Raw genomic sequence first — 27,382 nt, forward strand, 5'->3', positions numbered from 1 at the left:
ATGAGGGCAAGCTAGTTCGTAATATAAAGCAGATTGCAAGAGTTTTTCTCAGATATCTAAAAGGTAAGAGATAGGTAAGAATGGATATTGGACTGCTGGAAAATGAGGCTGGAGAAATAGTAATGGGGAACAAAGAAATAGTGGAGGAACTGAGCAGGGACTTTGCATCAGTTTCAACAGTGTTAGACACCAAAAGTACACATGGGATATTTAGCCTCAACAAGATATCAAAGGTGATCTCAGAAATTTACAAGACAACAAACAATATGAAAATAGTAAATCCTGTGAAGAAACTCAACTTAAATTCAATGAGTAGGACAAAAAAGATGCGTATTCAAATTAATAAAAGGCTAACTGAAGGCTGATAGCATGTAGTTCTTCATGATTAAAATGGGGTTTGTGATATAGCAATGAGGGAAAAAGGCGAGAATTATTGAAGATACAGTTGACTGCCAGTGATGGAGAACACCAAGTGATTCAGAATGATGAAATAAAGGTCCATGTGTATTTTGTGGTGATTCTATCTAATAATCCAGCTGAGACATTGAACAAATCAGATTCAAATAAAAACTGGCACAACAAATCATATGTTTAATTTTTACAGTTGTTTAACATGCTACTCAGTTTCTGAACATATACACGAATGTGCATGTGTTTTTAAATGGTAGAACATAGATTTGTTACAGAAAAAGAACAGTTATATACATGAAATAGAAAACAAGAAGAATTATCTTAATATGAATATCAAAAATGTAGTTGCAACATGTTTCTCAACAACATTCATTGCAGAGATTCAATCCCACAGAAATATCACTCTAAATCTTGACTGACAATTTCCATTTTCTTTCCAAGAATTGACACTTTTTAATGATTCATTTCCATTCTCACAGGCATGAACCTTTCACAATTCTGATGGCTTAAACTTTTTCATTTTCAATAAATTGAAGATTACCATCTGCCTGGAAATTTCACAGACTAGAAACCACTTGTGAAGTGACAAGATCCTCTGAGCTGACCTGATCTGAGAAACTGTTCTAACTTCTGAACTGAATTCTGGGTTATTCAGAACAAAACCTTTTGAAACTTCTGTTCTGAAGTCAAAACTAAACTTAATGCCTTAATGCGTTTACTCTGCCAGTTATAAATACAACAGTACTACCAAGTTATCCATCAACACTACATGGTTCTCCTCGCCACTCAACTGCAATTACATGCTGTCTTGTAATTGATGTAATTAGATCTCTGACCCAAATTGAATTTCTGACTTAACACAGTTTTCTTTATCTACACTTACGTTGTGAGTTGGTGAAACCACAGAAATTTCCTCCAACATCTGGAAGGCAAAGTATAGTACAGCAGTGTTGTGAACAAGAAATATCAATTATTTATTAACATTACCTGCTGTCAAAAATGGAGTTCCACAGTGTAACTATAGTTCGATTCCTTACAAAGCCACAATCATCATTCTCTGTTCAACTCGATGAATAAATATTCAGAATTTTTTTACTAATTTAGCACTTTTACTACGGTAACAGTACTGCAAGAACAATTACTTCTTCGACTCCTGTACATCAATCAAGGATCATGTTACCTCTAACTTCATTCAAGTCCTGGTTTATTAATATTGAAGAGCCACCAAAAATTAAGGAAGCTTTTTTTCTTATATGTATGTTCAGTGCCTGAAGTGTCACCTCCTCCCACATACTGCCTTTGTGGTGGCTGTGGTGGGGAACAATTTATTGCTAATTTTCTTCTGAAATTTGCTTTTGTAAACAAGGTTTAGGGAGACATGTAGTGGTTTTACCCAAGATTTATGCCAAACATCTTTGTGATGCAGGATTCTGCACATTATGAGCTATTCATATGGATGCAAATTGACATCCAAATTGATGAAAGAATCTCTTTAGTCCTCCCAAACCCGCTGGTCTCTGAGTGTAAAGAGCTGTCCTCAAACGAGTGCTGTAGATAGACACATTCCAAGGTACAGGAGTATTGGCTGAGGAATGCAATAATGTTTGGATAGCCACTAGACGAGCAATATGGGAGAAGTCAATTTCTAAGCGCTTTCAACTATAATACATTGAAGGACTGGGAACTGCAGTACCCCTGAGGCTGTATGCCTGAGAAGGAATGGCCATTGTGGCCTCAAAGACAAATGAAAGAGCACTGAGACATCTCAGAATGGAACATCTTGAACCACTGCAGTTTTGGTTTTACAGGTAGATCAACAATGCCCTTAGTTAGGGAATTCACACTATGATGACAGACCAGCAAATACTTGGGTACATAGTTCACATGTGGGTCTGCTGATGTTCTGAGAGTTAAAACAACTGTGTTGAGGCTTCATTGCAGAATACACACCAATAGGATTCCTACCCTGCATCTGTATGTTGATGGACCACAAGAAATACTCTGTGAAAGCCTTGTCACAAATGTTGCACTGAAGAGTTTCTCTCCTGTGTGAATCTTGTAATGTCCTAAGTCATCAAAGATATCTGGAAAGATTTATCACAGACCTTTTACTCCTCTGTGTGAATCCTCTGTGGGAGAATGATCTGTTGCATATGTTGCACTTGAATGTTTTCTCACCTGTACAGATGCATTGGTTCTATGAAGGCTTTCTGACTGCGAGAACGATTTGTCACACACTTCACACTCGAATGGTTTGCCCTCTGTGTGGATGCCTTGGTGTGTGCAAAGGATTCCTAAATGAGAAATCCCTGGTTTGCTGCTGAACCTTCGATGTTTTGAGCAATGCTAAGAAGGGACTGGATGTCTTCACACAGTTATGTAGTTGATCCTTGGGTGATAGTCAAGATCTATCTAGGTGTCTATCCTCTCCGTACTCTCTGGTGTGGTATGGCGCAATTTCTCTGTAAAGCAGGAAAAGGAAACCTGATTTCCTCCAACTCCCTCCACTCCTTTGCAATAGGGGCTGATTCCTTAGTAATTCTGTTGTGATTTCTTCCTGGGAGGTGAGCATTTCTGTGTAAATCATTATTTATTCCCATCTTTAACTGCCCTAAAGAAGAGGTGCTAAGCCGCCTTCATCAACCACTGCTGCCTATGGTGATGTAGGGACATCCACAGCATGCAAGTCCTCACTTCAACGTCTTTGAGGTAGCAGGAAGAGTTGAACCAGTTTCCAAGGCCCAGCACCTAACTTATTGACCAACCGGTTAATGGGCAGCAGGAAGATTTAATTTAGTTTCAATGACTTGTGGCAGAAGCCAAAAAGAAGAAACAATCTATTGATATACCTTTAATGGCACAAATCTAACATTTCACATGGCCAAGAAGAACCAGTGTCAGGCAAGCCACTGAGATTCTAGCAAATATGACAAGAAAAAGAGAGAAATAAGGTGGCACCATTGATCTAAATGAAATTAAATCTTCACTAGAAGTCCAACAAGTCCAACACTCTGGTATTTCAAAATTACAGACACTTTAGTGTTTGATCAAAGAAAAATTATTCCAGTTTCTTGGAAATACATCAGGAACATTGCAGCATTGTCAGGTGTACAACCAGGGCTCACCAAGGAGTATGGCATTTAGAGGTGTCCTGAGACACTGAAGTTCTGACAAACTATTGTAAAATCCACGACTATGTAGGATTGCACAAATTTTCCAATCCTATTATCACTGAGAAAATTCAGATGACAGAAACTAACAAAGTTTTCAAAAGGATGCAGATGAGGAGAAAATGAATTTGCAGTACAACCCACTTGAGCTCTGGGATGAATCTTTAACTTAAGTTATTCAGACAGCAAAGCAACGTGGTGAACAAATTAGTACAGCAGATGGTGAACAAATTTGTCCAGCAGATTTGACTATAGTGTCGGATGATGAGATGACCCAGGTTCAAAAGAAAGATCTTAATCCTTCATCTTCAGGAACGACCGTCAGTCCCATTGACAAAAGCAATACTAAATAAGCAGGAAACCTGGAGTGACATGCTTGAGGATGTGAAAATATTGAATTCACCAGGAAATCACCCACAGAGGGCCAATGAAGACGTTCAACTTACTCAATACGTCAAATTAAAGCACTTACATACTTCAACATGGATAATTCACCAGATTGAGAATTAAGCTATTTTCCTTGCACAAAATGAAGATGAGCTGCATATGACTCAACTGTGGCCAAACCAAACTCCACAAATTAAGGATATGGTCAAGAGCAAATGAGCTGGCATGAGCTACAACGGATATTCATCCCATTAAAGATTCCTCAGATGATGTCATGGGACACCTCCCTGAGTTAATAGGGATGAGTTCCTCAGTGAAGGGAATTTGGGAGACAAAGCGTTCCCCCAGATAAAGGAATGCGCCAACAATGGCTTTGAGCAGGAATGACACCCATTTTGACAGACTTTGAAAAGAAAAAAAAACCTTCTAAAATGGTAGACTGAGATTAGTGTGGATCTTGCAGCTGTTCCTGACATTCAGGCTTATTTCTAGATTTAATTCCAGATTTCATACAGTTATTATATTTCAGTAGTAGAGAATGTTTATTTTGATTCATTTTTAGCTCTTTTCTCCACAAAATCGACATTTAGGTAACTACATGAATAGGAAATAGATGGGTTAAGCGCAGGCAGTTCAGGGTATATTAGCTTGAGATTATGGTCAGTACAGACTGGTTGCACCAAAAGGTCTGTTTCCTTACTATATGACTCTATTACTCTATCAGTGATGTTCTAGGAGAGAAATATTAACAGACCAGTCAAGTCTAAAATCTACCACACTCTTGTCTGTTAACCAGTACTCAATCCATGATCATATTTTCACTTTAATCGCATGACCCTGCACTCTGTGACTTATTCCTATGTGACTCCTCCCTGAATGTTTGTTTTTGAAAATGCAAACACACGACACCCACTGGGACCTCAGGATCACATCACAACTGAGAGACGCTGCCATCATGTTGAGAACTATTACAACACAGTCATCGCAGGGTCAGAGAAAACACAACAAAGTGAAGCAATCTGTGAACTTGTGCAAGAGAGACGACTAGAGAGGACAGCAAGCCACGTTCACTGGGAAACTCAATCCATACCTTCCTGACTCCAGGGAGAGACAGCATACAGAATTGAATCATTCAGCAGTTACAATGTACTCAAAAGGCAGACTGAACAATGAAGCCTGTTATTCATTTCTTTTCTGTTGCAGTAGAGAAGATCATTGCTGAGATGGAAAATAAGCCTCAAACCATCCAGAAAATTGAAGATGGGATCTTGTCAATGGAAGCCAGTGAGCAAGAGGCAGCAATACACATGATCTCTGAGTTGCTAGTAATTATTCAAGGAAGTTCGATGTCAGCTGGGACTTGCTGGGCAATCTTGTGGGGACACTGCTTGAAGGACTAATTCCACACTGTGCTGATCGTTCTCTTGCAGTTCAACAGATGGCCCTCAACGCAGTCTCTCCATCCAGTTAGTGAGTGAAGGATCCAGCATGGAACAGCATCAAGAGCGCTAAGGGATTCTGAAGACCCTTTCTGAAGAACTGATCATTCCCTTGCAGTTCAACAGATGGCCCTTGACGCAATCTATACCATTCTCTCCATCCAGTTATTGGGCGAAGGAGTCACCTGGACAGAACCTCCGGTTGGAACCTGATGAACCAGTCTAGTTCCAGAAGTGTCATCAGATCATGGAGCCAATTTGCCAGAGCTTGTCCCATGGTTAGCTGGACGACTGCTGGTCATTGTCTGTGGCAGCTTGTCTGTCCAACATCTCAGCTGTGCCTGGGTCACTTCCTTGCTCTTAGAAAACCTCTTCCTACAACAGAGACAACAATTTCAGGGCTGGATTTCAGATATCATTCATTTGCTGGGGTTTCATCTGCAGTTAATCTCTCGCCAGCTGAAATGGCAGGTTCTACAAGGGATAACCGCTTTGACCTCACAGAACTCGACAGCAGTTATGTCTCAGCCACTGCTCTGTTGCTCCCTCCCTGGGGGCAAGTTCTTCCAGGCTATGTGGAGAGCTGCAGCTTAGCGTACAGCCTGCGTGGTGAGTCTTGTGTACTCACTCGAAAGAAAAACCTGGCCCATCAATGGTGACATGTACTCGGCCAATGTTTCCCTGACTGACATCCACGGCCTATATGAAATTCTTACTCAGCCCAGAATGGCAGATGTGGTGACAACATTGTTCCCACAGATAGTCAGTGGCCTATGTGTATCTCTCACCAGTTGGGTGAGTTTCTCTCTGCCCAATGATTTGGAATTTGAATCACAGCAGAGAGGTTTCACAAATAAGTTTGATGTTGATACAAGTCAGTCACTGAATGAAAAGTGTGTGAGGTCACTTGAGGCCCTTTTTGATCAGGTCGGTTGAAGTGACATCTGTGATAAAATGGTGATGGTAGGAGGATCCAACAGCGAGTAAGGGTTGCATTTGATCAGTGGGTTGTTCTGCTGGCCAGAGCAATGACTGCATCTGACAGTGATGATTTGTGTGACACTGTTCATCAACTATTGTCAGACAGTCCCTATGATAATCTCATTTGGGAAACTCCTGAAAGCCTTGTGTGTTTCAGATCTGGGTCTCAGAGACACTGTGACTAACAGCTTGATCCAATACCTGTGCTGGTAAGACTCCTCACCTATTACCCAACTGCTCTGTGTCAGAACTTTAGAAAACATTATCTTTGGAGTGAGATGACACCATTGGAGTATGACAGATGTACTGGTGAGTCTGTTGGGGAATAAAGAGAACACCAATGTTTTCACTTTGCTGTGTTGTCTTACCTGCGAAAAAACATTCTTCAGGCACCAGCAGAAACAATCAAGCCCCTTTTACACTCAATCTTCACCAGGATTCAGTCACTTTTTGGGCCAGGTAGTGAGCACGTCTCAGTGGAAGCCTTCCAAATGGAGGGAATATTGGCCAAGTTTGGGGAGTCTGGTAACTTCCAGCAACAGATGCATGCTAACATCATGTGCTTGCTGTTGCACTTGGGCAGTAAGACTGAGAAAATCATCCAATCTTGTAGTGTAACACTGCAGATGTTCTTCTCATTCACTGAATCTACAAAGGCTTGCTCCTTAATTGAAGAGTATCTGGAGGAACCAAGCTGGAGTTACCTGGACTTTCTGTGATGCATTTCACGTCAACCCGTTTATCAGGACCCCAACATGGTGGATTCTTACATCTAGGACTGTGTGTCTTTCATTTCCAACCATGACCAACTCCACGATCATGCAGTGGTCCTGGCAACATTACTAATGAAGTAGACACATCGGTTCTGACTCACCTGACGGACCTCCTGGTGCAAAATGTTAATTGGCAATTGCAGCTGTCCCGCACCCAAATGAGGTCTCAGCACATCAGGTTCTGAATATGGTCCAGACCCTTGTCTTCCTAACACAAAGTAATCTGCTCCAAATGCTCAGCTTCAAAATATGAACAGATCTTCTGAATATCAGTGTATGTGTAATACCAATGGATCTTCTCAGCTTCATCACAACATTTGATGTCCATCAGACCCTTAACTTTCTAACAGCATCTCACTTCTGTAAGAGCCTTGCCATTCTAACACCAAGTGCTCTCCCAGGTCTTAAATTTTGCATCACCATTGATCTCCTCCAGATCGTGGACACTGTAACAAAAATTGATCTTCTCCAGATCCTCACTCCTCGAGCAGAAACTGTTCAAAAATCATATACCTTTTCATAATACTGGTTGATCTCATCCAGAGCCTCCCGTTCATAAAAGCAATTGACCATTCTCCAGTTATATTTGTATGTATTGTAAGGAAATAATTTTATTGCAAACAAATATTCTGCTTCAATGTAAAAGATACTGTGGCAATATTGTTGGGTCTGCATGTGTCACATAAATGCACTCACCTTCTGGGAGTGGAGACTGCTGGACCATCAGGGTCATCTCTTCCTGGGCAGCAGATGAAGAGTGGGCAAGGTTCAAGGTCTTCACTCACCTTCTGGGAGTGGAGCTGAGGGAGACACCTCCAGAGACTCATCGACCCCACCGGAATTCATAAAGGCTGACAAAAGTGAATTTAGCACAAAACAGGGAGCTGATTGGTAGTCATTACATTGTTTTCTCCACTTTAAAGAGATAGTAAGAAAATGTAAAAGTTGTAGCTTTTATTTAAATAAAATTTTCAGATTTAATTTTTTTTTACTTGTCTGACTAAGAATGTTTTGAATAAGGGTACCTCAGGGGAGCTCAGTTTCATTGGTGGTGGTCCCTGCAGGATACGGGAAATCGTATGCTCCTGGCAGTATGGATAATCACATCTGTAGAAAGTAGCACTGGTTTGATCAGCTTGAGAACAGGGTTTCAGAGCTTTGACTGAAGACAGAGCAGTGATCTGCCAGGCTGAGAATTTTGTGGATGGTACATTCTTGGACATGGTCATCTGGCAACTTAAAGAACTGTTTCTGACTGATGGTGACCACTGGTCAGAAGAAGGGAGGAAATCAGAGATTCAGGAAAGCCCTGGAGTGCAGATTTTCTGTGTCGGAAAACAGCGAGCGTGATGGGTCCTCTGGGAAGTGCAGCCAGAGCGAAGCTGCACAAGGTGGGGAGCAGAGAGGGAGAACCATAGTGGCAGGAAACTCAATCATGAGGAGGACTCACAGGTATTCTGCAGCCACAGATGTCACCTCAGAATGGTGACTTGCCGTCCTGTGGCCACAGTCAAGAATTTCACTGAATGCTACATAGCGTTCTGAAGAGGGAGGTGAACAGTCAGAAGCGGTTCAAATTGGTACCAACGACAACAGTAAGAAGAGGGAAGAATAAGAACATAAAGAGTTACGTTGCAGATTAAGAAAGCAGGACCTCAAAGGGTGCCATCCCGGGATTACTCCCAGTATCACATGCTGGTGAATACTGGAACAGGCGGATAGACCAGATGAATGTGCTGGAGTAGAAACAGGGCTTTAGATTTCTGGATGACTGGGTCCATTTCTTGGGATGGCAGGGCATATACAAGCCTGCTGGTTTGTACCTGATCCACAACGGGGCTATCATCCTTCTGGGGAGATTTACTAGTGCGCTTTTGGTGCGGGTTTAAACTAACTTGGCAGCAAGATGAGATTGCACAGTAGGGTGTGATGCGCAGAGAAGCATTGAAGAAGGACTAAGTCAGTGTAGCAAAAATGCATGAGTCGACACTGTTGATTAGCACATGGGATACAATACTGTTGCTAGAATGGAGACTTGGTGGAGGGAGTGGCAGACTGGCAACAATATTCCATGTTATAGAAGCTTCAGGCCAGCAGGCAAGGTGCAAGAGGCAGTGTTGCAATATTGATCAAGGGATCAATTACTGCAATAGACAAGGATGACATCTTTGAGGACACCTCAAATGAGACCATGTGGGTAGAACTTTAAAACAAAAATGAAGCAATCACATTGCTGGCGCACTGTATACCCCCAAATAATCAAAAAGAGATGGGAAGACTGATACATAAACTAATCTCACAAAAGTGTAAAAACAGGGCAAGGCTTATACACTTAATGGTAAGATCCTGGCAAGTGTTGCTAAACAAAGGGACCTTGGAGTGCAGGTTCATAGTTCCTTGAAAGTGGAGTCTCAGGTAAATAGGATAGTGAAGAAGGCATTTGGTATGCCTGCCTTTATTGGACTGTGCATCTAGTATGGGAGTTGGGAGGTCATGCTGGGGCTGTACAGGACATTGGTTAAGCCACTTTTGGAATACTCTATGCAATTCTAGTCAACCTGCTATAGGAAGGATGTTTTGAAACTTGAAAGGGTTCAGAAAACATTTACAAGGATGTTGCCAGCTAAGAGAGAGGCTGAATAGGCTGGGCATCGAAGGCTGAGGGGTGACCTTATAGAGCTCTTTAAATTCATGAGGGGCATCGACAGGGTAAATAGATAAGGTCTTTTCCCGGGGTGGGGGAGTCTAAAACTAGAGGGCTTAGGTTTAAGGTGATCGGGGAAAAATTTAAAAGGGACCTAAGAGGCAACCTTTTCACACAGAGGAGGTGCGTATATGGGATAAGCTGCCACAGGAAGATGTGGAAGCTGGTACAATTACAACATTTACAAGGTATCTGGATGGGTATATGAATAGGAAGGGTTCAGACAGACATGGGCCAAATGCTGGCAAATGAGACTAAATTTATCAAGGATATCTGGTTGGCATGTACGATTTAGACTGAAGGGTCTATTTTCACACTGTACATCTCTATGACTGTATAACATTAGGGTAATAAGAGTAGGGGATTTCAATTAACCCAACATTATGTGGGATAAACAAAATGTGAAAGGCACAAAGGTGGCAGAATTCTTAAAATGTGGACAGGAAGGCTCTATGAGCAGGAGGTTTAGCAGGGATTTGAGGAAATATTTTTCATCCCAAGTCTGGTGGGTGTCTGGAACTCATTATCTAAAAGATGGGAACGCTCAAAACATTTATCAAATATTCAGATAAGCACTTGAATTGCCACAGCATATAAGGCTACACGTCAAATACTGAAAAATGGGATTTGAACAGCCACAAGCATGATGGGCTGAAGCGTCTCTTTCCATTCTGTAAAAACTCAATGTATCAGTGAAATGAATCAGTGCAGTAATTCACACAGACAGCAATGAAGTGAATCACTGCAGGAATTCACATTGAGAGCAGTGAAGAGATCAGTGCAGGAATCCACACAGACAGCAGTGAAGAGAATCAAGGCAAAAGACATACCTTTTATTTACAGAGCCAGCTGCTCAAGGTAGAGGTCCAGGGTGAATGTTAAGATATAAATGGGTCAATACGTGAATGGTTGAGAGTTAGGGTGGGTAGATGGTGAAGTAACTAGGTAAGTAGATGGGGCGAGTGTAGTCAGTATGTCAAGTGACAGTTGGGGAGGGTAGGAGAATGTACAGGTAGGTTAGGTGTTACTCAGGTCAGGAAGGGTTGTTGGGATGGGAGTTCAATCTGATTGAGGTGATCGGGTGTTTGGGATGGTCAGGTTGGGTCTAGGGAGGCGGCCGGTCAGGTCAGGCCATGCAGTTGTCCGGCCAAGAGTCAGAGGTGACAGGGATCTGTTGGCAACAGTCAATGGGTCAGAGGTTAGTTTGGGGGTTACGGTTTAAAATCTCCTGGGCAACTATCAAGTTAAATGTTATACCTCACTGGGATAGCACACTGCAAATCAAGCCCCACTACTCTTGGAGACATCAAAAAAATTAAAAGATATTAAAAAGTACACAAAATTCTCCAATTTACCTGCGTTTTAGACCCAAGCAAACAGAAAACACTGACTAAGTTTCTGTACTTAATAAGAATGTCTACGTATTACAAGTAAATAGATTCTAGCTACAGGTCGACAATTAGGAGCTTCTGGCATATAACTGTACTAGTTAAAACTCTTAATACCCTTTCAAACTCCCCTTTACACCCAGACACAGGGGTAAAAAAGTAACAGTGGTTCCCGTTCATCACGTGCAGAGATGATTCTTGTGAATCTTGGTCAGAAAGCTGTCTCTTGGTCTTGTTTCGCCAGATGCTTTCACTAGTTTGCAGGTGACACAGGAACCAATTCATCTTTTTAAAAAATCTCAAACTGATTAATTAAAAACAATCATTTACAGCAACTGCTGAAGCAAAATTAAACTAGGTATTCTTCAGGTTTATAGTAGGTTTTGTTGCAGACAACAGAAACAGTTCCTAAACTCCAAGCTGCCTCAAGCTGTTCAGTTACTTGAGAACAAATCACAGTTGTTGGCAGGCAGAAGCCTTGGTCAGCAATAACTGTTCACTGCTCCACAACCCAATCAGCTACTAACTGCCAAAACTCCATTGTACACAACTCTCTGGTTCCAACTTGCCTGCAAAGTACATTTCAGATACTGCTGGAACCAGATGCCTGCAATGAGAGTCAGGTTACTTGCTTTCAAAACATTCAACAATCCCCCAGCAAACCTTGTTTTAGAACAGTTCTTTTCTCATCTCAGACCACAATTAAAAATACAGAAGAATAAAATGACACAAAATTTATATGAGTATATTGGAACTGAGCAAAGTCTCTGACACTAATTCAGACTTGGGAGACTTTTTTTAGTCATTTTCCCCATTGGACTTTGAAACTTCTCAGGAAATTTCCATCAAGTCAGTATGTCGGAAGTTGCAAGGGGGTTCATTGAACATTTTATGCTTTATGACCAGTTTCTGATGACCTCGAGATTAGAAGATCTGGATCAATGTTTCCATTGGGTTGTTGCCTCCTAAAGCACGTTACTTCTTGTTGAATCTGGAATATTTCATACTGTGTACCAGCATCAACTTCCTTCTTAGACAATTCAGCACTCGACTGCATGTCATTGATGTACATCTGCTTCCCTTGCTTGTACTTCACTTCCCAGCGATATCTCTGTACATTAAGTAACATACTTTGCGAGGCACAATAACCAGAGCACAATAATCAGATTCAATCTATGTACAGTATTGTTTAGCTTGTGTTAACTCTCTGGATAGAAACACAACTGGTTGTCTTCACTGCATGGGGGTTGGCCTAAGTCCTGTTTCACTGGCAGGGTGACTCTACTGTTGACAACATAGTCCCTCAGCACTGGTGTTGTTGTCACTAGTTGTCTGATGGGAGTGAAAGCTGTTTCTTGTTCTGTGTCCCAGTCCCACTGAACACCCTGCACAGTGAGTTTGTGTACAGTTATTTTTAATTCACTCATGGGACATTGGCATAGTTGTTATTGTTTGCCCCTAGTTGCCCTTGAAAAGTGGTGGCGAGGTGCCATCTTGAACTACTGCAGTCTTTGTTCTGTAGGTAGATCAACAATGCCCTTAGGAAGGGAATTCATATTGTGATGACAGAATGGCAAATACTTGGGTATATGGTTCCCATGTGGGTCTGCTGATATTCTGAGAGATAAAACAACTGTGTGGAGGCTTCATTACAGAACATACACCAACAGGGTTCCTACCCTGCATTCGTGTGTTGATGGACCAGGAAAAATGCTACGTGAAAGCCTTGTCACAAAAGTTGCATCAAAGCATTTCTCTCCTGTGTGTATCTTGTAATGTTCTAGATCATCAAAGATATTAGGAAAGGCTTATCACAAACTTTTTACTCCCCTGTGTGAATCCTCTGGTGGAACAAGAGGTTCCAGGACCGTGAGAATGATTTGCTGCATACATTGCACATGAAAGGTTTCTCCCCTGTGTGGATGCATTGGTGCCTGTGAAGGCTTTCTGACTGTGAGAACGATTTGTCACACACTTCGCACTTGAAAGGTTTGCGCTCTGTGTGGATGCGTTGGTGTGTGCGCAGGATCCCTGACTGAGAGAACGATTTGTCACATACTTCACAGGTGAATGGTTTCTCCCCAGTATGAATGTGATGGTGTGTGCGGAGGGTTGATGATGACGAAAACGATTTATTGCAAACTTCACAAGTGAATGGTTTCTCGCCTGTGTGAATTCTCTTATGAAGCAGCAGGTTGCATGACCTTGAGAACGATTTGTTGCACACATCACATATGAATGGTTTCTCTCCTGTATGAATACGTTGATGTCTGCAGAGGTATGATGAATCTGAGAATGATTTGAAACATACTTCACACGTGAATGGTTTCTCCCCTGTATGTATGCGTTGGTGTTTGTGGAGTGTTGATGACACTGAGAATGATTTGTCACATACTTCGCACGTGAATGGTTTCTCTCCTGTGTGAATCCTCTGATGGAGCAAGAGACCTGATGTATCAGAGAATGATTTGTCACAAACCTTGCACATGAATGGCTTCTCCCCTGTGTGAATGCGTTGGTGTATGCGGAGCTGTCCTGACTGTGCAAATTTTTTGTCACACACATCACATGTGAATGGTTTCTCCCCTGTGTGGACACGTTCATGTGTGCGCAGGTTCTCTGACTGAGAGAATACTTTGTCACACACCTTGCATCTGAAAGGTTTCTCCCCTGTGTGGATGCGTTGATGCACACGGAGGTGTGAGGACACGGCGAATGATTTATCACATACCTCACACGTGAATGGTTTCTCCCCCGTGTGAATCCTCTGATGGCGCAAGAGTCTCGATGAGTCAGAGAATGATTTGTCACAGACCTTGCACTTGAACAGTTTCTCACCTGTGTGGATGCGTTGGTGTCTGCAGAGGTTCTCTGACTGTGAAAATGATTTCTCACACACCTCACACCTGAATGGTTTCTCCCCTGTGTGAATTCGTTGGTGTTTGCGCAAGGTTGATGACTGGGAGAATGATTTGATACACACTTCACACGTGAACGGCTTTTCCCCTGTGTGAATAAGTTGGTGCACAAGGAGCTTCGATGACTGCAGGAATGATTTGTTGCATATCTCACATAAGAATGATTTTTTCCCCATGTGAATGCGCCGGTGATTCACCAGGCCTGATAATTGTGCAAAGCCCTTGTCACAAACCTCACATTTAAATAGCTTCTCCCCAGTGTGAATGTGTTGCTGATTCATGAGCATTGATGATTGTGTGAAGTTTCACGAATACAGCTCACTCTTGAACTCTCCCCTGCAGGAATGAGTCAGTGGATCATGAGGCTTAATGAATGACTGGAGCTCTCACCACACTTGGAACCCACTCTCATTATCTCCCAGCCTCACCCTGACTGATCACCCAAAGCCAAACCTTCGGAGAGGTTGGTTTTGATGGAAGGCTCCACACCACCAACCAGTTTTAGATCTGGAGATACGTTAACGCTCCCTTGACCCAGCTGATTTCCAGATGATGGTTTCACTGCCCAACCTTCTCTCTGTTGAGCAATGCTGTGATGGGACTGGATATCTTCCCACAGTTTTGCAGTTCTTCCTTGGGGGATGGTCAGGATCTATCTGTGATGTCTACCCTCTCTGAATTCTCTGAAGTAGTACAGTGCAATCCTTCTGTAAAACAGGAAAAGGAAACATGATTTCCCGCAACTCCCTCTACTCCTTTCTCGAGGGAATGATTCCTCAGTAATTTATTTAATTCATTTTTTCATTGGATGTGTGTTTCTGTGTAAATCATCATTCGTTTCCATCTCTAATTGCCTGAAGAGGAGGTGCTAAGCCGTCTTCATCGACCACTGCTATTCATGGTGGTGTAGGGACATCCACAACACTGTTAGGAATGGACTTTAAGGATTTTGGACAGGTGGCAGTGTAACAATGGCAACACAGTTTCATGACAGACTGTGCAGCTTGAAGAGAAGTTGGCAGGTGGTGATGTTCCTTTGCATTTACAAACAAGAACCAGGAGCTGCTGTAAGCCATTCAGCCCCCTAACCTTACAAGAGTAGTAATTTCTGGACTACTTCCAGTACCACGTGTTAGCGAGAGTAAGAATAGGAGGATTTGGCAGATGAATGCCTGGCTTAAGAGCAGGTGGCAGGGATTAAGAGATCACTGGGATCTCTTCTGGAGCAGAGGTGACCTGTACAAAAGGAAGGTGTTGTACCTGAACTGGAAGGGGACCAATATCCTGGAAAGGAGATTTGCTAGAGCCACTTGGGAGGCTTACTAGTCTGGCAGTGGGGGGGTGATCCAATGCAGTAGGGAGACAAAAGCAAAAGCTGAGGACAGTGCAGAGGTTAATGACAGCAAGTTAAATAGTAAAGGCAGTGTTGGCAATCCATGTACTAGTCAGGGCAGGCAAGAGCATCAGAGCAGGCAAGGGAAGTCTGGGTTAAACTGCACTCAATGCAAGAGGCTGATAGGTAAGGCAAATGAACTCAGTGCATGAACAGGTACATGTGATTGGGATATTATCACTATTACAGAAACCTTTCTGAGGGAGGGACAGGATTGGCAGCTCAATGTTCCAGGCACAGATGCTATAGGAAGGATGGGGGGGGGGGGGGCAAGCTAGGGGGGGATAGTTGCGTTTTTGATTAGGGAGGACATCACGGCACTGAGAGAAGACATTCTTGAGGGTTCATTCACTGAGTCTATATGGTTAGAACTGAGAAATAAAAAGCAGACGATTACTTTGATAGCATTATACAATAGGACCCAACAGTCAGCAGAGATCGAGGAGAAAATATGTAAGGAGTTTGCAGATAGCTGCAAGATTAATAGGGTTGTAATCTAAGGGAATTTAAACTTTCCTCACATTGACTGAGACTGTCATAGTGTTAACGACTTGGATGGAGAGAAATATGTTAAGTATGCTCAGGAAGAATTTCTCATGCAGTATGTCGATGGCTCTACTGGAGAAGGGGCATAACTTGACTTCCTCTTGGGCAGAGCAAGTGACGGAAGTGTTAGTTGGGGAGCACTTTAGGACCAGTGACCATAATTCCACTGGTTTTAAAAATAGCTGTGGAAAAGGATAGGTCTGATCTACAGTTAGAGTTCTAAATTGGGGTAAGGCCAATTTTGATTTTCTTAGACAGGAACTTCCAAAAATTGATTGGGGGAGGCTGTTTGCAGGCAAAGGAATGTCTGCTAGTTGGGAGACTTTCAAAAGTGAGTTTATGAGGGTTCAGGGCCAGCATGTTCCTATTAGAGTGAAGGATATGGCTAGCAGGAGTAGGCAACTCTGGATGATTAGAGTTATTGAGACACGTATTAAAAAAGGAGGCATATGACATGTATAGACAACTGGGGTCAAGTGGATTCCTTAAAAAGTACAGAGGGTGTTGGAGTACACTTAAGAGAGAGATCAGAAGGGCTAAAAGGGGACACAAGATGGCTTTGGCAGATAAGATAAAGGAGAATCCAAAGAGGTTCTACAAGTACATGAAGGGCAGAAGAGTAACTAGGGAGAATAGTGCCTATTCAAGATCAACAAGGTTATCTATGTGCAGTGCCACAAGAGATGGGTGAGATCTTAAATTAATATTTCTCATCAGAATTTACTGTCAAGAAAGGTGTGGATGCGAGGGAACTTGGGGAAATAAACAGTGATGTCTTAAAAAGTGCCCAAATTACAGAAGAGATGATACTGGAAGTCTTCAAACTGATTAAGGTAGATAAATTCCCACGACCTGATGAAGTGTATCCCAGGACTATGGGAGGCTAGGGAGGAAATTGCGGGGACTCTAGCAGAGATATTTGTATCATCGACAGCCACTGGTGAAGTGCCTGGAGATTGGAGGGTGGCGAATATTGTACGATTATTTAGGAAAGACTGCAAGGAATTGCCTGGGAACTACAGACTGGTGAGCTTAATGTCCACGGTGGGTAAATTGTTATGGGGGGTTCTGACAGACAGGATCTACTAGCAGTTGGAGAGGCAAGGACTCATTTGAGATAGTCAACATGGCTTTGTGCGTGAGAAATCATGTCTCATAAACTTGATTGACTTTTTTGAAGGGGTGACCAAGAAAGTAGATGAACAGGGACTTTAGCGAGGCCTCTGACAAGGTACCACACGGTAGGCTGCTGAGTAAGGTTAAATTGCATGGGATCCAGGGATACAAACTGACTTGACGACAGAAGTCGGTGTGGTACATAAAGAAGAAGGAGATACAAAAGAAGACAGTGATGGTAGAGGGTCACTTTTCAGACTGGAGGCCTGTGACCAGTGGTGTGCCACAGGGACCAGTGCTGGGTCCACTGTTATTCATCATTTACATAAATGATTTGGAGGAGAATTTAGGACATACGGTCACTACATTTGCAGATGACACCAAGATTGGTGGTACTGTATAGTGGATAGTGAAGAAGGTTAACTGGGAATGCAGCGAGATCTTGATCAACTGGGCCAGTGAGCTGAGGAATGGCAGATGGAGTATGATTTAGATAAATGCAAAGTGTTGCATTTTGTAAGGCAAACCAGGGCAGGACTTATACACTCAGTTATAAGGCCTTTGGGAGTGTTATAGAACAAAGAGATCTAGGGGTACAGGTTCATAGCTGTTTGAAAATGGAGTCACAGGTAGACAGGGTGATGAAGAAGGCTTTCAGCATGCTTGCTTTCATTGGTCAGAGCACTGAATATAGGAGTTGAGATATTTTGTTGCAGCTGTAAAAGACGTTGGTGAGGCCATGTTTGGAGTACTGTGTGGGGTTCTGGTTATCCTACTATATAGCAGGGATATTATTAAACTAGAAAGAGTGCAGAAAAGATTTACTATGATGCTACCTGGACTGGAAGGTTTGAGGTATAAGGAGAGTTTGGACAGGCTGAGACTTTTTCCCCTGGAGCATAAGAGACTGATAGATGACCTTATAGAGCTCTGTAAAATCATGACAGGCATAGATAAGGTAGATAGCCAACAGTTTTTCAACAGATTGATTTTGGCCTCAACTCAAATACCAAGCTACTCATTGCTGTTCCTTGTCCTTCTAAGTCATAGAATTCATAGGTTTGTAAAGTTTTTTTGAAGGAGTCTTAGTGAGTTACTGCAGTCTATCTTGAAGATGGTACATGCTGCTGCCACAGAGTGGTAGTGGTGGAAGGACTGAAATGCCAATTGTGACAATGCTATGGCTCTAAGAGATGTATTTTATCCATGATTTTTTGTTTGAAGAGAGGTTTTAAGACAGAGGTAATGAGCTATCTATTTGAATCCAATAAAGTAAATTGCTTGTGATGCCTTGGGTATTTTTTAGAAGTTGGAACAATAGAAGTAGCCTGAATAGGTGGGGTCAAGCTCCCACAGAACTGGGGCTTTTTTTAGTTTCAGCTTTCAGCAGTTGCTGGGGTCTTGAAGCTGGATGCGGAAGTTCTTATTCATCTCTCTGTCATATTTAAAAGCTGGAGCTTCTTCCTGCTTTTAGAATTGCATGTGAGACAATATATTTTAGAATTTGTGTTTGCCAAGGATGTGTTTATGGGATGACTATATTGGAACAGTTAATTAGTAGTAGTTAATTTTTTTGTTAAGCATTTTATTAGTAACAATTAAACTAGTTATTTTATTTTTATTTTGTATGCATTTTACTTACAGTATATGAATAAAGTATGTTTTGTTTCAAGTCTGGTAGTTTGACCAATCAAATTGCATCCAGAACACAACGTCTTATACATACCTTTAAAATAAGAAAAAAAATAGGGCCCAGACTATCATCTGAATATATTTTGAGGTGGTTTAGTCTGGTCCATAACACAATCAAGCAGATTGCTTAGGCCTGGACAGTGTTGACCTGTCCACGTATTAATGGGGCTGCACCCATCCAAGCACATCATGCTCAACGTCACCTACAGTTCATTGGTCAGTTTCTCAAGCTTCAAACTCATACTGCCCCAGGTATACTTCGATTGGCTGTGAGAGACGTCAATCAGAGAGCCCACCCACTCTCCCCATTCTCTTCTACACCATCCACAATTCAATCACCAATTAACAATCTACAGGATAATAACAAGCTCCCAACATAAACAGAGAATTCAACAATAGGAAATAAGTAAGAATCTTCAGGGATAGTAGGATCTTCAGGCACTCTGCACCTCCCAGATAATTACAACTCACCTTCTTATATTCAGGAATGAGCCATCAACAAAATTCAGCCTGGAAATCAGAAGGGAAATACTTCCAATATATCCAACACACAGCTCCAGTCTAACCGTTCAGCACAAAACACCGAGTAAACAGCTCTCTCAGCTGGATCTTCTCACACAGCATAGGGGGCATTTCCACCTCTGATTGCCCACAGGAGAGTCAGACTGCCTGAAGACTGGTGTGGATATTATGGGATACAATTTGTATAAAAGCTGCTCCTTCACTCACCATCTCCTCAGTCCCTATAGGAAGTGAACCAGCTCTGGAAAAGGAAAAGGAAGAGGAAGAGGAGGGAATGGGCAGGGTGAGTGGGCTCTCTGATTGACGTCTGTCACAATCAATCCAAACATTTCTGAAGCAACATAAGTTTCCTGAAACTTGGGAAACTGACCAGTGAAATGAAGGTGACTTTGAGCAGCAAATCAGGTGGAGATTTCAATTTCTCATTATCCCATCTGAATAAATCCTCAGTTGTTGCAGCTGCTGTCTCAGTTCCCCTGTAAACATTTGACAGAGATTTCTAATGTGGGAATATCATTGTTCATCCTGAGAGCATTTCAAACTGACAACATCAGTGTGGGATGTGTATCCTCGAATGTGATTGACAGCACGTCAGAAAAGGAAAGTCCCAGCATCCAAGGCAGTGCTGCTGTGACGTTATAACTCACTCAGAGACAGCCAGAACTGCAGATGCTGGAGTCAGAGATAGCAAAGTGTGGAGCTGGAGGAACACAGCAGGCCAGGCAAAATCAGAGGAGCAGGAAAGTTGACATTTCGGGTCATGACGCTGATGGGATTAGCACAGAGAACAGGGAAAAATGAGAAGGAAGAGCAGAGAAGTAACCGAAAAAGGAGACTGAGCTTGAGGAGCCATTGTTCCTCTGACTTATGGAATGATTGCATTCCGAGAACAATACATTGTTCAGAGAGTAACACAATGCCTAGAGGAGTGACTGTTTAGTTGGGGAGTGACTATGATTTGGAGACTGACTCCAGGATGACCAATACTAAGAAAACAAAACAATAGTCATTTAGACTGTTGACCCGTTGAATCAGGAAGCAGGGGATGGGGGGCCACTGCTAGTGTGATTATGGGGAAAGTGCTGTTGAGGGGGATGCTCAAAGCAGATGTTAGAGCTTGTTTCTGATGAAACTGTAGTCTGCCATTGCATAACTTGGAATTATGCTTTTGGTCCTCCTTAAGCTATCTAAACAGAAAGCAGCAGCAGCAGTAGCACCAAATGTGGGGATGTGACCTTCTCCTCATCAAACGTTCCCAGGATGAACTCAAAAAAGACAAATCTGTCAGCACAGGTTATACAAGTGGATGCATCTTCATTAACCGTTATCTGCACACAAACACAATAGTCACAGTCGACATGGCAGTCACTCTCCTATTGGTTCTGACTTGGGGAATGAGACTTTGACGCAGGACTGGCAATTGGAATCACGGACTAACACCCTGCTCAAGCCACTACCTATACTTAAGGAATGACTGTGACTTGGATATTGACTTCAGGGCAACCAACTCTGAGGAAATAATATTGAAATGAAAAATTCTGCAAATGATAGGATGTCAGGTTCACAGAGTTTCTCTTATAACCTCTCCACTTTTCAGTCAAGTCAGAAAGAGATGCAATTCACCAGTGGACAAATCAGAAAACTCGCTCTAAAAGGAATAGCAAGCAGAAAGCTTCATGAGTGACAGAAATTATTTGACGACTGTGCCAAGGAGCAGTACACCTCATATCTCCAATATTAACTAGCTCAGGAAGTTAATGGAGGACAGGACTTTCAGCGCCAGTGAGGGAGATCTATTAGAAACTGGGAGCCTCAAACCTTTATAATTTTACTCCATGGTCTTCAGAAAACAATCTGTCACCAGTCACAGAAAACAACTATAGCTATCTCTTATCTCTCTGTAGAAAGTAATGACAGGTTTTCCATTTAACCAGGTTGATGGAAGCCAGGTTTAGATGATAAATGTGTGGATAGTAGTGAACTCTGGCATGAACCCTGCAACTACAATGACACAACGTTGCCGAAGCTCCAGGCTACTGCTCACACATTTGAACCAGCCTAAGTAAATTAATGAATTGATATAGTTTCAACCAGATTGTGTTGGTTAGGTGTATAAGATCAAACACAGCCTTATAGGTTATAAATGTATGGACCATTTATCAAGATCCCTGCAAGTCCATTTCTGTTCCACCCTGCATGAGGCATTGTAAACTGTCATGAATAAATCATTGCAAATAACTGAAATTCATGCCAAAATTACTGGTTTTGTAATAAATATTGACCACATTTCTTTCCTAAACTTAATTTGACAATGGACATCTTTTCAATGCCCTGATTGGTTCACCTTTCAGTACTGTGATGGAATAATCAGTTTGAACATGTTCTCGTGCACATGGCGGAGTAATGTACGGTCAAAACAATCACTGACTTGACCAAAGTCTATCAGTTCAGGAAATCAGCTCAGAGAAAACAATCACTCTGAAGGGGAAGTGGAAATGTTTGTGAGAGAATCATGGGGAAAGGAGATGGTGGTTAATGTTTTGGTACTTGAGGATGGAACTGGCCAGCAGTGACCTCTCGCAGTGGCAGGGAGTGACCTCTCAGAGTGGCTTGGGCTGATCTGTAGTAGTTGTCTGGGAAATCCATAGGAATGGTTTATAAGTCAAGGGGGGTGATCTGTAGATGTCAGTCGGCACAATGTATGGGGTCACTGGGTGCAATATAGAGGACAAAACAGCTCAGATAATTTCTTTAGTGCACAACCTCATAAACTGAGATGCCAGATCAGAAGAGATGGGCAAACTTTATTCTCTCATAAGAATTGAGAAAACTTATTAAAATTCATTCATAAAAACTCATCATGAGTTAAACCTCAAAAATAAAAATGTATATCAATTCTGAAATTGACTGGAAAACAAAGGACAAAATAATTATTCACATTGAAAATAACAGAATCTGAACATCACATAACAACAGTTCTCCATGAGCTGTGTAAGAGTGTGAGTGTACTCTCCCCAAGTCCAAGATGTAAAATCCAGAATTGGGTACATTCCCTCCTACCATGTTCTGTACCTGGAGACCAAACTAACCAGGGATTCAGCTCTGAGTCCACAGCTCAAATCCCTTACCTTACTGCTGAAATTACCAAGAAAGTCAAAAGGACACATTGACCATAAAATCTCATCAACAGATTATTGGTTATTACTGACACACTAACATGGGGATATAATTTTTCTGGTGGGAGAACAATAGACATTGGACACTGACCATGTCTCTATAAAAGCTGTGTCCATAACTTGCATGTTATGGTGATCATTAGAGCAGATTTCAGTGAAGAAAGAGCCATTCAGCAGAGTGTGGCTGCACTGGCTCTTCAAATGAGCATCATTACCTTGCCTTTGCTCCATACCCTTGCATGTTATTTTTACCTACATAATCATCCAATGCCCTCTTGAATACCTCAATTGAACGTACCTCCACCAGACTGCCAGGCTGTGCTTCTCATTCCAGGAGCCATTCTTGTAGATTTTCTGCACTCTCGCCAATGAGTTCACATCCTCCCTATAATGCAGCAACCATACACAATACTCCAGTTGAGGTCTAACGAACATCTTCTACAAGTTCAACATTATCTTCTTGCTCTTATAGGGATATTGCATACTTTACTTAATGTTCTCCACCTATCTGGCCACATTCAATGATCTTTTCACATAAACATCCAGGTCTTTACGGTGTTGCATGCCCTTAGAATTGTATCCCCTGTTTTATATTGTATTTCAATGTTCTTCCTAACCAATGTGCACAACTTCACACTTCTCTGCTTTGAAGTCCAGATCCGGCCACTCCATTAACCTGTCTATGTTGTTTTGGAGTTCTACACTTTCCACTTTATGTAGTGAATTTATATTTTTAAACAATAATGTTAAACAAAGATTTCCAGATTAGAGTAAATAACAAACCTTAAACCTAAAAATGAATGTGTCAGCAGTAAATGTAAGCAACAATAGAAGGCAATGTAACAAAACGAGTAATGGGGCACAGCCACTGAAATCACAACATATAGGATCAGATTAAATGTATCCTGGCTGGGTGAAGGAGATGTTAACTACACTAAACCATAATCTAGAATGGACAGTTGTGTTTTTTTTAATGTTTGTATGAAGTAAGATTGGAATTTGAATAATAAGCTGCTGATGTGACCAAATGAGTGATATATAACATTTTTCTCTGTCACTTTAGAGTTTCACTTTGGTTTAACTGAGTTGGAGCTCTCCCTGCTTTGCTTCAATAAAACAATTGTTAACCTACTCTGTCTCCAGTAATTGATTATTAGAAGTAGCGATAACACTTGTCAGACACTACAATTCTTCCAAATTTTGTGTCATCTCCAAACTGAATTAAATTATAACCTGCACACCAAGATCCAGGTCATTAATACTTCAGGAAAAGCAAGGATCCCAATATCAATCCCTGGGGAACTCCACTACAAACCTTCCTCCAGCTTGAAAAATATTTATTGACCGTTACTCTATGCTTTCTATCACTCAGCCAATTTTGTCTCCGCGTTGCTACTGTACCTTTGACACCAAAACCGATAACTTTCCTCACAAGTCTGTCCCACGCACAAAATAATCTAAAAATTTTAAATTCTCAAATGTTCCTGTAATTAACGTTAAAATGTTTTATACTGAGACAGTTATATCTCTAATAGAAGAATAGATGTCAACATTTATCAGGTCTGTCCCAAAATCTTGTGAAAACCCAACATCTCCAGAAATATCTCGGACATTGCAGTAAAAACTCACATTTGGTGAGAAATTGTTGGAGAAATTTTCTCTGGAAGTGCTTTCCTGTGTTCGATGGAGAGAGGGTTAGTCCATCTCCTCAAACATTAAGTGAATTGCAGTCCCAAGCCCAGAAAGCTCCCCCTTCACTAAGGTTGTTTAAAACCTCGACGAGTACTCAACTCAATTCATCCAAACCGCTCACAATTCCGCTCTGGACTACATTACCCATGTTTCATATGGAACCCGCGTTTGCCTAGTGAGGAGCGGGAGAATGGAATCAGGGCGAAACAGCCCGCGATGTCTGACGGGAGTTGTAGTTCTTACCCGCGTGGCAACGGTTAGTGCCCAACGTTCGGGAGTTCGAATTTGAGAGCGCGCGAACTCGAGCGGCTGTCACGTCGGCAGTGCTGGAATTGGATGTGCGCACCTGTAAATGGGAAATCTCTTTCTTTTTGAGGGAAAGTTCAGCTTCCTGTGAACCTGAAATTATAAACCCACTAATCGAGACAGTATCCCTGCTCACAGTGACATTAAACATTATATTGCATAGAAGGAGGAACTGAAGCAAATCAGCATTAATGTGTAAATGATGTTGGGGAAATTCATGGGATGTAAGGTTGATAAATCCCCAGGGCTCGATAATCTATATCCCAGAGTATTTAAGGAATTGACCCTATAAAGAATGGATGCATTGGTGTCATCTTGCAACATTCCAGTGGCTGGAACAGTTTCTATGGATTGGAGGGTAGCTAATGTCACTCCACTTTTTGGAAAAGGAGGTCAAAAGAAAACAGGGAATTATTAACCAGAAAGTCTGACATTGATAGTGGGGAAAATGCTAGATTCCATGACAGAAGATTTAATAACAAAGCACTTGAACAACAGTGACATCATTGGACAGAGTCAGAATGGATTATGAAAGGGAAATCATGCTTGACAACCTCCTGGATTTTTCAAGGATGTGACTAGTAGAGTTGATAATGGGGAGCCAGTGGATGTAGTTTACTTGGATTTTCAGAAGATTTTTGATCAGGTTGCACATGAGAGAGAATGGGATTCGGAATAGTGGACTGACATGGACAGAGAAATGGTTGGCAGACAGGAAATAAAGAGTTGGAATAAATGGGTCTTTTTCTGAGTGCCAGGCAGTGATTGGGGTGTACCACAGGGATCAACGGGTGGACCGCAGCTATTGACTATATGATTTGGATAAGGGAATTAAATGTAATATCTCCAAATTTGCAGATGACACAAAACTGGGTGGGAGGGTGAACTGTGAAGAGAATGCAGAGATGCATCATTGTGACAAGTTGAATGTGTGGGCAAATGCATGACAGATTATATATATGGTCATCAAATTTAGGAGCAAAAACAGGAGGGCAGATTATTATCTGAATGGCGATAGATTGCAAAAAGGAACGGTGCAATGAGGCCTGCATATCCTTGTGCACTAGTCACTGAAAATATGCATGCAGATGCAGCAGGCAGTGAAGAAGGCAAACCATGTTGGTCTTCAGTGAGAGAATATGAGTAAAGGAGCAGGAATGTCTTGCTGCAACTGTAGAGGGATTGGGTGAGACCATACATGAGGTATGGTGTACAGTTTTGAAATGGTGTTATGGCTAGGGAGGCAGTGCAACAAGAATTTAACAGACTGATTTCTAGAATGGCAGGACTGATGTATGAAGAGAGACTGAATCGGTTAGGACTATTTTCACTGTTAATCAGAAGAATAAGGAGGCTCTAACAGAAATCTATAAAATTCTAACAGGTCCATAATAGGGTAAATGTAGGAAGAATATTCTAAGTGACTGGGAGCCCAGAAGCAGGGGTCACAGTCTAAGGATAGGGGGTAGGCTATTGAGGACTGAGATGAGGAGAAATTCTTCACCCTGAGAATGGTGAGCCTGTGGAATTCTCTGTCACAATGTTATTGAGGCCAAAACATTGAATTGTTCTCAAGAGGGAGTCAGATAAGTTCTTAGGCTAAAGGGATCAAAGGGTATGGGGAGAAAATGGGAACAGGGTACTGAGTTGGATGATCATCCATGATCATATTGAGTAGCAGAACAGATTTATGTAAATGCAAAGAGAATGATCCTCTCTAAGATAAAAAAAAAGACAAGACTGTTGTGTCTGTGTGGTGTGGGGGAAGTCAAATGGAGATCAGACATAATGAGATTCTGAAGTTATGTACCTCGAGGCTGAAGTGGAAAATGAGGTGTTGTGCTTCATTGGAACATTGCAGCAGGCCCAGAACAAAAATAATTGCATAAGAGAAAGATGGTTTATTGAAACGACAAGCAATTGGGAGGCTAGGGTCATTCTTACAGATGGAGCGGGGTTGTTCAGCAAAGTGGTCACCTGATCTGGGTTTGATCTCTCCAGTGTAAAGGAAAGCACATTAGAAGCAGAAAATGCAGCAGACTAAATTGAATGAAGTACATGAAACAACAACATAATCCTGGGTCTATAGCCACTTTACCTTTACCTTATTTGGGATACATCAAACTCTGAATCGAAAAAATAAAGCATTTGAAAATGACTCAAGCAATTTCCCAGAACATGAAATGAATCTTGGAAGACTGTGAAGTATCACATCATTATTACATGAAGGTTTGATCGGCTAAGGGAACTCAGGTCTGTGGAGACTCACCCTCCACTCCCTCACCATACTCAGGATAGTAGTCCTCCCAAACAGGACAGTATAAACACTCCCGATGGTATTAGTCAAACACCCGTCACCTGAACAGAATCTGTCCATGATTCACATCCACAACTAAAGCAGTGTCTGATTCTACCACATATGAACTCCAAAGAGCTGGCTCACTTTACCAACACATACACATACTCTCAAAACCACCATAAAATAACACCAGGACAATGATTATTGTAAAACCCCTCCCCAAATCACCTCACACATTGCAACAATCTCACATCCTGATTCATGACCAGTCCATTAACATAGGAAGCTGGTTTTGATGGGGAAGATCCTAGTTATTAGATCAGGTTGGTTTCAATCTCATAAGAAAGTTCTCTGGAATGAACACTTCAAAGGAATGTGGAATACATTTAGATGTGGTGGCCCCATACAGCTTGTTACATTGTCACTATTATTTACAGTTCTATAGGGTGGTCAGAGGAGTTCAGTGATC

The 27,382-nt window shown here is 41.9% G+C and overlaps 1 protein-coding gene across 3 annotated transcripts; it reads right to left on the minus strand.

The window, feature by feature from the left end:
• Positions 1-10,677: 10,677 nt before the first annotated feature.
• LOC109934361 (zinc finger protein 271-like) lies at positions 10,678-25,511 on the minus strand. 3 transcript variants are annotated; one of them, XM_048616797.1, is made up of 3 exons: positions 24,246-25,511; positions 22,915-23,001; positions 10,678-14,878 (listed from the first exon to the last, which is right to left on the minus strand). In XM_048616797.1, exon 3 carries the CDS (start codon positions 14,456-14,458, stop codon positions 13,076-13,078), a length of 1,383 nt encoding a protein of 460 aa, XP_048472754.1. In that variant the 5' UTR covers positions 14,459-14,878; positions 22,915-23,001; positions 24,246-25,511; the 3' UTR covers positions 10,678-13,075. The 3 variants fall into 3 exon arrangements, with proteins under 3 accessions (XP_048472754.1, XP_020388769.1, XP_048472753.1); XM_020533180.2 differs by lacking the exons at positions 22,915-23,001; positions 24,246-25,511 and adding an exon at positions 19,648-19,676; XM_048616796.1 differs by lacking the exons at positions 22,915-23,001; positions 24,246-25,511 and adding an exon at positions 19,390-19,670.
• Positions 25,512-27,382: the final 1,871 nt, after the last annotated feature.

Source organism: Rhincodon typus, chromosome 35, assembly GCF_021869965.1.
Source record: "Rhincodon typus isolate 14 chromosome 35, sRhiTyp1.1, whole genome shotgun sequence".
Lineage (NCBI taxonomy): Eukaryota > Metazoa > Chordata > Chondrichthyes > Orectolobiformes > Rhincodontidae > Rhincodon > Rhincodon typus.

Bases quoted from the DNA above. Each gene is read 5' to 3' on its own strand.
- LOC109934361 (XM_048616797.1), bottom strand. From the start codon at position 14,458: ATGCTCATGAATCAGCAACACATTCACACTGGGGAGAAGCTATTTAAA.